Source organism: Eurypyga helias, unplaced genomic scaffold (assembly GCF_000690775.1).
Source record: "Eurypyga helias isolate BGI_N326 unplaced genomic scaffold, ASM69077v1 scaffold3610, whole genome shotgun sequence".
Classification (NCBI taxonomy): Eukaryota; Metazoa; Chordata; class Aves; order Eurypygiformes; family Eurypygidae; genus Eurypyga; species Eurypyga helias.
Window position 1 is genome coordinate 57152 of NW_010226086.1, and position 11267 is coordinate 68418.

The following is an 11267-nucleotide window of genomic DNA, read 5'->3' on the forward strand; positions in this document are numbered from 1 at the left end:
TGGCTGCATTTTACTTATTAACCACAATATATTCCCACTGCCTCAGTGACATTTTGCTATTGAAGGAAGTGCTAATCAGCTGGAGACTCTGCTACTATTGCATGCAGCCGACAAGTTTCATAAAACCAGCAGAGTGCAACAGACAGCCAACGATTTCAGCAAAATGGAAACAGGCCTGTCCACTACCAAGCGAGACATACTTCAGCCGGCATGTCTGCGATCCAAGAGCTCACTGTTTGACAAGCAGCAGCCAAGTTCTTATTTCACCAGCCGTAGGACTGGAATCAATATTTCTGCTACTTTTGAAACAAGCTCTAACTAGCTTTTTTGGTTTATACTGTACCTCAAGGAGGTAAATGGGGAAATTGGTCACACCTTTTCTAGTGCTATTGTGTTTCTAGAGATTTTTAAATATTAATTTTTGCAGGAAAATATGTTTCTGTAGGGAACACAAAACCATAAAGCAAGTATGAATTATCAGCAGACTAACACTTGAATCATCTCGGTTATTGAACCGAAACTCTCAGACAGCCACTCAATCCAGCAGGACAGCAAGGTATTTATGTATATAGAAATGCCTGCACCATGAATATACAGAGCTGTCATGACCCTCATCAGTTTCTTTGCTGTAAAGATATTAAATATTTCTGAAAAAGTCTAAATTACTTAATTTGCAATAGTGCTCCATAAGTGAGTAATTAGGCTGGCTTTAGAGATTGTGTAGGATCAGAGAAGTGCAAACACCATCAAATATATGGCTATATACTGCAAATCCATATAAAGTATAATGTTAATATACTGGTATTACAGTCTATCAAGTACATGTATTCTGAATTAATTTCCATACGGAGCTAATGCGTTATTAATGAATACTTTTAAAATAGTTCAAATTCAACAAATCATGGTGTGCCTTAAAAACTGTAAATCATACGTTGAGGTCTGCAACATTCTGCACCATATTTATAGTCATTAACTCTGCTCAAAATATAAGTCTGATTTTTTTTCTTGATTCCCCTAAATTGATTTAAAAGTTTTCTGGTATTTACCAAAATTTGTATTATTTCTTCAGGTTTTTTATCATCTACAGGAATCCCATTGACTTCCCTCAGTTCGTCACCAACGTGAATAAGACCTACAGAAGACAAAGAAGAGTTGTTAAACTGTAGTTTCTTATTATACACAAAATGCCATTTAACATTCAGCTTTCTTCTCCCTTGTTCACCCACCTTAAGCTCTAACTTAAAAGCAGGAATGTATGATGAACACAACAGCTACTGTCCTCACAGATAAGTCTGAGATGGTTGGTTTACTCGCCTCCCTTCCCTCCTCCTGAAAATTAGTACCATTTCTCTACGACTTTTCCAGACTTTTACGCAGATGTTTGGAAAAGTCTATGCCAATTCTTTTTCTATTCATACAACTTCCTTATTGTTACACAGCTGCAAGTACTGCAAAGATCACTTAGGCCACGAGTGCTAATTTGTGGCACAAATGCTTGTTAATTTAACAATATATATATAGATTTACTCCATTACCCCAACTAAGTGTGAAACACAGCTCTCCACATCTCTGCAGTGAAAAGAAGCACTTCACACTATAATTCAGGACCTCTTGCTTGAGTTCTTGCAGACTTTGAGCATCCCAAAATAAACAATGGTAGTCAACGATGTGCTTGTATTTTGAGGATTACTACCTGAAACTCCAAATGCAACCATCCTAAGCTCCTCCATCAGCAGGATGCAATCTTGGAATATCCCATACTTTCTAAGTGGATGTCTTCAATTGGAAACAAACCATGATATCTCAATAAAAAACACCCCTGTATCTGCTAACTCAAAGATATCTGGTTGCAACTGAAATGGGGAAAAAGTTCAGTATGAATACTTTCACTGGTACTGAAATACCACTTTGGAAAATTGTTCAGGCCTCCAATACTTTTGTTTGCGGTAGTGGATGTATTTTATTTCTACAAAACGTGCCATTTTATCTCATTGTGTTCTGAGTTCCAGAACTGGAATGGCTAGTGCCAAGCAGCAACACCTTACCACTTCTATCTGCAGCACCTCCACGCATTATCCTGGCCACCACAATTGCACCGCTATTTTCATCCCTTTTGATAGTAGCTCCCTTGGGTAAAAAAAAAAAAAAAAAAAAGTTACTCAGTTAATCTCCCCACCATTTCAACGCACTACACTAAAACACACTTACTATGTAAAACTGCAACAAGCTGACTTGGATCTACAAGTGAATGTCAGAAACGATACCTGCTCATGAACACAATATACAAAATGAGTTGCTGTATTACCATACTTCTGACTGGAAGTCACCTTTGAAGAGTGACTGATGCATTCTGTATGTACACAGCTTTTTTTAAAAGAAGGAAAAGTGATAGAAAAGGTTTACTTTTCAACTTAATGTTAACTGCAGCGTACCCTAGTTGACACTACTGCCAAAACCATGCTTAACTACTGCTAAAAATTGATAACTGCTGTTCCTACATTAAAATAGGCCATGTTACATTCTATGGGTGCAAAAAGTTTATCCGTGTTCATAATTATTGCACTCCACACCCAGAACTGCCTGTGCACCCGGTGACCATCACTTTGTTTTACAGTGCTATCAATAAACAAACACGACTGAGAAATGCCTCTGCACGTCAGGGCTCACCTGGAATCCCCACGGGACAGAAATGCAGAGGAGGGAACATTTCCTGAGTGAGTCAAGACTGTTTTCATACATTACACAAACACAGGGCAAGGCATTTAGGTAAAATGACATCATGTCGTTAAATTTCCAGCAAACAGCTGTCCAGATGAGAAAAATGCCTTTGTAACTAGAAGCATGAGGGTGCGCTGAAAAGAAGCACAAGGTGCTGGGGAAGCAGCAGGCAGCAGCAGTGACAAGTGAGAAGGGAAGGGACGCGGGGGCATGGAGCTGCTGTCTACGCTGCGGTGCCAGTCCTTCCAGGCAGACGGGAAGGAGCGAGGGGGGAAGTGCTGCCCCTGCTCGGGAAGCGAGAATCCACAGAATAACAAGGGGGATGTTGGCTAGATATGTCATACTGAACAGTCACCTCCAGAGAGGGTATTTTATCCAGTATTTTTAAAACACATGATAAAAGCACCTCCTGGGCAACCGATTTTTACCTCCACATGCTCACTTGGCCATGTTAATGTCATTAGCTACTTGCGATATCTCCAGTTTTGTTAATTTACAGAGAAGTTAAGGACTCTGGCAGGTAGGTCAGTTTTCTGAAAATTTCCAAATCTGTGCTCAGTGAAGGAACACTACTGCTTCACCTCCAAGTACAAGACAGTGCTACGGACACTCTGCATCACTGGGCAAATCTCCTTCCATCAGAGAAGTGTTGTGCTTGAAGTAAAGCACATAAATACTTTATTAAAAGTTCCTTGAATAATTAAATTGCTTTTATAGCTACCTTTCTATGTTTGTTTAGATTAAACATAAACATCATGTTTATCACTACTTCCAGTTTTTAAGAGTTTCATGATTATAAAGCTGAAATATGTACAGAAGAATAACAGGGTGACATTGTCATACAGCTAACACTTTTACTGACTGTAAATAAACTTGTTTCCTTTTCCCACTATCTCTAAGATGGAAATACAACACAAGACATGAAGACAAAAAGTGGGAGATCAATTTACTGGTTTTATATGCAAATTGCATTTATTGCAAATAGAGAAAAACCAGAAGAGCCACCACAGGATATTCTCTTTGGCTGAAACCTTAACAGTGGCCAGTGCCCCACAGCAAAATTGATGTACTGTGCTTGCACGTTTTATTTTACAGCTTAAATGTATCAGTACGAAATTCTATCCATAAGCAAAGTAATTCTGCAATTTGCCAGCCTTATCCTTATCTGTTGTTTATAATATAATTATATCAGTAAGGATTTGTTTGTATTCCAGTTTCAAATGAGCCTGCGAGTTTCAAAAAGATAAAGATCTATGTGCAGCTAACCTCACTTTAAAAACTCACTGTTAGACTTCTGGGCAAAAAGGATTGCATACCGTTAGGAATATATTAAACAAGGCATTGACCCATCTAGACTGTCTCAATATTAAGTTCTGACCTCACAGCAACATCTAGTAATTCAAAAGACTTATTAATGTCTGGAAAGTTGCATCTGTTTAAAAGTACAAAGCATCTTTTTTCTGAATAGATCCATCAAAAAGAAAAAAAGCAGCATTAGGATGCTAGAGCTAAATATAAATACAGGACATTTCTGCTATATTGTCCATATAAAACAGAAGCTCTCCTAATCAGTCAGGAAAAAAGCCTTGAACAGAAAGGCTTTATGCCTTTTACCCAGAAGCCAACACTATTAAATAACACTGAATGCAAAGGCAAGTGACAACTGACAGCCTTCCATCGTGATCACCCAGCTACTCCAGTACAGCACTGGTGTCTGAAAATGGGTATTTTGCTTCACTTCCCCTTGTTTTTAGACAGACTCTAGAAATAATACTTGTGTGCAGCTGAAGACCACAGTGTTGAGCCTGACAGCATCGAGTAGTAACGATAAGGCTCTCGTCCAGGTGGAATGGTCACTTCATGCTCTATGCAATTATCACTACTAATAGTGATATTAGTAGGGAATTTTCCTAGCATGCATTACCAAATTTGAAAGATGCCTCAGTAAAGACAACAGGTAAATCAGAATTTTCAAACAAAGCAGAAAACAAAGTTAAAATTTACAGGGAAATTCCTTAACCCAAGTTAGCTCACTGTCAATAACTCCTCTGTGGCAGACTCAGGAGTGGGCAGGCCCATGAAAAGCACTGCTTGAGTTTATGTATTTTTGTTGCACCTATAGTACACAAAGAAAAAAGGGGGTTCCTCAAATTTACCTTTCCTTCCAATTTAGAACACTTTAAAAAAAAAAATCATCAAACACAAGTGGATTTCTTTTAGAAAACCCCAAGAGTTGATTTTCTGGAAAAGCAGCTTCTCTTGTACTGCTGCCAGCTCGGCTTAAACTATGAGGTATACATAATCTGGCAAGAATTTCTCCTTATGAGATGTTCAGCTCCAGTACTTCCAGTTACATGTGCAGCACAGCTCCTCATTTAGAGCTTTAAAAATGGAAGAAGGTTAGACTGGACTTTGAGAGCTGGAAAATATTTTCAGTGTTGCTAGCCAAAAGTGTAAGTTACCCTAAATGAGACATACACAGATGTAATAGCATAGCTCAGTTTAAAATACTTCTAAAGGGAAAAATAAGGAGTTTGGGAGCCATATGGTGATCAGACTGAGAAAAGGTTTAAAGGTATACCGTGCAAAAACACTAAAAATAATGCAAGCTCCTTCAGCAAGGTTCTTCCACTGCTTTTTGGGTTGGTGCAGTTTTGTTTAGTTTTGGGTGGGTTTATTTTCCTTTTTTCTATGCAGTAACACTGATGGGTGAGCATCACTCAGGGTTTCACAGGTGTGAGCTTTCTTAGTTCACCCATTTATCTGCTGGTTCCAGAATATAAACATTATAAGCCTTTATTTTAAAAGAAAGACAGACTAGCCTCTAAAACAAATTACTAATAACAGACTTTGAAGCATCGGTAATATTTTTGCATACCTTTCTGTTAAACAAAAGCACATGCAGACATTGAATGCAAATAAGTACTTCAATAAGAATTATTTTAATTCATTCTCTATTGAAAATGTAAACACAAATTCACTAATAAGAACTGAGCTACAGGGACTCAGAGTGAGGGGCAAGCGTGAGCTGTAGAATCTGCATGGGCAGAACACATAAATGACTTTTTTACATCACCTCAATTGCTTTCACCAAAGTTCAGCTATGGAAATCAGGTCTCTACTTCAACCTAAGTGTCCAGGCTCCTATAGTTAACAGGGAAAAACAGGCAGCTCTGGAGAATGAATCATTCTTTCATTAAGGCAGGCATCTGAAATAGATGGCATGGTCCATCCTCTGGAGCTGCCTATTTTTCTCTTGACTACAGACTCAGCATAGAGATTAGTATTCAAATAGCTAGATTTATGTGAAATGAATCTGTGTGATGAAGAAGCAACCACCTTAACGTCAAAAGCATTCTATTCAGAGTAACGGCATGACAGCTGTAACAAACCTGGAAAATCATTTGAGAGCTGGAAGTAGTGAGAGGCCAGGAACTGGACTCCTGGTAGTGTGGTTGTACATGTCCGATATCAGGAATACTAACCAGGAACATGGCAGTAGCTGAAAAAGCCCTGGAGAGGTCGGCATAAGTAAAAAATCTCCAAGCTATCTGATAAAAAACTAATAGGTGCATTTTGGACTATCTCTGAAAAGAGATTTCCATTTCTCTTTATGTAAGGTTCAGAGACATCCTAAATTACTTGGTTCAGATAAAACCTCCTAACACAATTTCACCTTGCTTGAGCGAGATGCTGTTATAGAATGGCATTTGCTAATAGCATTTAGGAAAAAATAAAAAACAAAAACAACTGTGGAAGGATTACCAAATAGTTCAAATCATCTCTTCCAAAAATCTAGAGGAAAGTTCAGCACTAACTTCTGAACTGATGAAATCTGGCAAACAGGAGGCACTCCCACAAACCATGTGTTTCCCTCCCTTCTGAGATGATTAATCCTGGGAACTCAGGCTTCATTAATAAGAGATTAACAACGGCTCAAAACACCAGTGAGGTGCTTAATTAGAGAAAAGCATGAACAAGAGGAAAGGTGGTGCAGTTTCATATGAAAACAGTCACTAGGGATATTCCAAAGTAGTCAAGAGAGTGGCTAACTTCCCTCACCGTACTGTTGAAAGCCATCCAAAGGAGACACCCAACATAAGAACATCAAGGGTTTACGACTGATGGAAAGTTTATTGCTTTGCAGAAAACCAATCTCTACTGTTTGTGTACAAACAGAGAATGAGAATGTATCTGAGGTGAAAGAAAAGTTCTAAGAGCTCAGTATCTTCAAGTCAAGAGACCAGACAATCTCCATCCCAGAAAAAAATTGTATGATACCTCCAATTGCAAGATCAGTAGCAAGAATCCACTTGCATCGTTACATCAGGAAGTCAGACTTTGACTGGAGAAGAGTGAACTGAACAAATAGAGACCCTTTGATCTGTACTAAGAACATCCAAGACTTTAGAACAAGCCTTGAATGAAACGCCATGGAAATAAATCTAAAATTAAATTTTAAATAGTTCAGTAAACACAGATCATGGCATATCCCTTCTTTAGTACGATAACTTCAGGAAGCAGAAACGCAGTGGATACATGATATAAATTTGTATTTATTCTGCTGTGCCATATTTCGGTAAGACCGTATCTGAATTACTATCCATGTTTCTTGTCACGCCTACCTAAGGGGAAAGCAAAAAAATCTAGGGAAGACAAATAATAGGTTTGTTCTGTAGTGTGGTGATGGTGTCATAACGAGTCACTATAGATCTGCCACAAAGAAATTAATGTTTGACATTAACAGTGTTAAAATGGATTGTAGGTGCGTTATGGAAGAGGAGGAGAATACTATACATTATCCTTTGAAGTCTTCCTGAAGAACAAGTAACAAGCAAAACAGACTCACCATAGGGTCTTCTCCAACAAAAATAAAACACCAAGATAGGCTGAGGATCTGTAAAGATCACAGATACTCCTTTCCCACACAGATAAGGTACAAACTTAGAAATGTTGGTCAAAGGGCAGCTTGTGGAAGTCAATCAGGCCAATTTCCTGCTTAGGGCAGGACTCCTGTCAATGCCAGATTCAGTCAGTCATTGCCTTACGGTACAGGTTGGAGATTCCACATCTCCGGTTAGTCTGCTCCAGTGCTGGACTTCCTACCTAATGAAACACTTGTGTTAATTCCCAGTCTAAACCTCCCAGGGCTGCAACCTGCGGACATTGCCCTGTGTTTTAGCATCTTTCACTGCTAAGAAGAGGTTGACACTAATGTCCTTGTGAGCTCCCCACTCTCCAGTAGTTTTTGGCTGTAATTAGCTTCTGCCCATTGCCTCTTCCTAGTAATAGGTCAATCACGGATTCCATTATAAGGCTGTTTTCACCTTGGTAAATAAACTAAGCAGTCTTAAACTGAAGAACTGAGTTCTCTCACAATATTTATATTTTCCATGGCTGCCAGCCTGTCTAGTAAATGAAAGTTCTGAAAAACCCCTCTCTGTTAACCTCCTCAGCACTAGAGCTGTGCTAACTGGATATACTTTTTAAGAGATTGTACTAGTTTTGGCTGGGATAATTTTCTTCACAGTAGGGGCTCTAAATATGGGTCTGATTTAGATTTGTGCTGAAAACAGTGCTGGTAACACAGGGATGTTTTTGTTACTGTTGATCAGGGCTTACACAGTGTCAAGGCCTTTTCTGCTCCTCACCCCACCCCACCAGTGAGTAGGCTGGGAGTGCACAAGAAGCTGGGAGGGGACACAGCCAAAGGGACGTTCCATACCATATGACGTCATGCTCAGCATGTAAAAATGGGGGGAGAAGGAGGAAAGGGGGACATTTCGAGTGATGGCATTTGTCTCCCCAAGTAACCGTTACGCATGATGGAGCCCTGCTTTCCTGGAGATGGCTGAACACCTGCCTGCCCATGGGAAGTGGTGAATGAATTCCTTGTTTTGCTTTGCTTGCGTGTGTGGCTTTTTACCTGTTAAACTGTCTTTATCTCAACCCACGGGTTTCCTCACTTGTATTCTTCTGATTCTCTCCCCCATCCCGCTGAGTAAAGCACGTGCTTTGCTGTGTGGGGGTGAACTGCAAGCTGGGGTTACACCGTAATAGACATGCAGGTATCTGGAAGAGCTCAGTATCCCACTGGAGTGGATGAGCAACAGTGGAACTTGAGGAACAGTCCAAGGATTTCCTTTGGCTCAAGCAACTCTATTTGACACATTAAGAGGGCTTAAAATCTCAAAAGCCAGTAGACAATGTAGGTATCTCAAGCTTTCAGAAAATCTCTCGGTTTTGGTTTCAAAGTTGCTATTTATCCAATCCATTCTGAGATACTATTTTTCTGACGTATTCAAGAAAAAAAACAAACAAACAAGGGTCTTTTAATTAACACTGAAAATAAATTACTCAATTGGAACTCTTTTCATGCTACACATTCAAATTTCTTTACACCTTTCAGAAATAATGCTCTTTCTGATACTAAATCCCAAAGCAAGTTTGTTTTCTTCCTCAAAGAATTTCTTGGGGGGGGGGGGGAAAGGGAAAGTAAAAACTTTCCATATGGTCAAACTTTTAATTATGCCCATGGCCACCTACAGTCAGTCAATACCAAAACTTATTTCTTGTTTGCTGGGAAAATCCATCACGAAATGCATCAAGAATAGGAGTGATAGTAAGATATCTACTGTGGGACAAACTACCCCTGCATGTCTAACAGCGGCATCGCCCTCCCACTGTCATCTCAAGTACAAAATCACAGCTTTCTCAAAGTAACTTTGCAGATATTTCTTCAGGATTGCTATCCATTAAAACAAATATCCAGTATAACATAAACCAAAGCTCTCACTGGTTTGCAGGAGAAAAAGAATATAGTTAAATTTTATACAAGATGACTCCCACTCTACAGCAAATAAAAATAACCAAATCAGTAAAGCATTTTAATATTCTTGTAATACAACCTTGGTTTAGTCCTTTCATTTTTCCAGATATCCCCATGAAGATATTAACTTTCTACTATTCATAATCCAAAGTACAACAACAGACATCTTAAATTTGCCCAGATTTCAATTCAAGTATTTTAAAATATGTTTTTATGCTCTCTTTTCAGTGTTTCGAAAGGTCACATTTTTTTACATGAATGCTAACAGGCCCAGTTCACAACAAAGGTCAAGATTTCTTCAGGGATTCATTTTCCCTCTCTCGTTTTAAAACAAGTTCATGATTCGAACTCAAGCTAAAAGATGAATATATTATTGATATAAATGATCAGACTGGTCTCCATATATAATGCTCAAACACCGTGAATGAACGAACTCTTATTATTCATTGCATATGCTTTACTAATAGTGACTGTGAATGGAAATCAAAAGTGTATTATTGAATGTTATGAATAAACATGCATAATGGCTGTCTATCCACATTTCAATTTCATGTTACCCTTTCACGTTCATCTGAACACTCCCACCCTTCACAGAAACACAGAACCCCAAAACAAAAAACAGGGTTACTTACCAAAGGTTCCCTGTTTTTGACGAGCCTAATTATTTTAACTGAATCTTCTTCCTCATCAATATCATCAGGCATGGGGGGCAAGACTGGATCGTAGCTCTTCTGAGCAACAGTATCATGTACAGAGAGCAAAGCCTGGAAACATTAATAGTCAGTATATTATTTGGAATCTGAAAAATTTATGAAAGACCAAGCAGAGGATTTATTTATAGCCTAACTATATATGATGTATGTAGAGTGAATATAATTCTTGTATACCGTTTTAACACATCAAACTGATGAAACAACTCCACAAAGTGTATGTTTGTGTGTGTGTGTGTGTGTATGTATATATATTGGTTAATGCATTCATCTAGTACATTAGCTTAAAATTATAAGAATTATGAACGGGAGAAAATCTAAGCCTCCCAAAGTAAAAACATCATTCTACTTGTATAGATAAAGAGTTTCTTTGACGCAGTAAGCAGTCCTATGAAAGAAATAAGCAAATTAAGCATCTTCCAGTACAACTGTTCAAGCATGAGATTCATGATATTAAGCTGCTGCCCAACCATTCTCTTCAGAGAAGCTCTGGAAGCTTACCTGGATACTGGTTCCCTTTATACCATCTCCCTTTCATACGAGCTCCAAATTACCTTAGGAATGTTTAACTTATTGTGGAATTCATGACTGTAATTGAGAAACATACAGCCGAAATTCTTTGGTTTAGGCAGGTGCTTATCAACCACCTGTTGCCTGTCTCGGCTCCTTTCTTTTCCTGTTGCTTCTCCACTTCATGCATAGCTTGAATAAATTTTTCAATAAGAAGCCTAATAAAACCTGAAAAGATGCTCAATCTTTAAAATAAAATAATGTATGAACTTGCAGGAATTAAACAATCTTGAAAGTCAAAGGAAGTTAGAAAGCTCATTCTCCTAAGGCTCTAAAAAAAATCTTGGCTATAATGTAAAATTCAAAGCTTTTTCTAGATAGAGAACTCAAAATTCTTTTCTATTTTGAAAAGTCTTCATTATTTGTAATGCCTTTTAAACTGCTGAAAAAATGGTTTAAGTAATGCTTTCACTTTTCTAGTGAAAACTATGCATTACAGC

The 11267-nt window shown here is 38.4% G+C and overlaps 1 protein-coding gene across 1 annotated transcript in view; it reads right to left on the bottom strand.

Annotated features, from left to right (window-relative positions):
• Positions 1-11267, bottom strand: part of MPP7 (membrane protein, palmitoylated 7 (MAGUK p55 subfamily member 7)) — a 105328-nt gene that overhangs the window by 33257 nt on the left and 60804 nt on the right. The window contains exons 5-7 of the mRNA XM_010151429.1: positions 10180-10311; positions 2046-2127; positions 1047-1132 (exon numbers count right to left, since the gene is read on the bottom strand). Of these exons, the coding sequence (XP_010149731.1) occupies positions 1047-1132; positions 2046-2127; positions 10180-10311 (300 nt within the window). The remainder of the gene's footprint in view (positions 1-1046; positions 1133-2045; positions 2128-10179; positions 10312-11267) is intronic.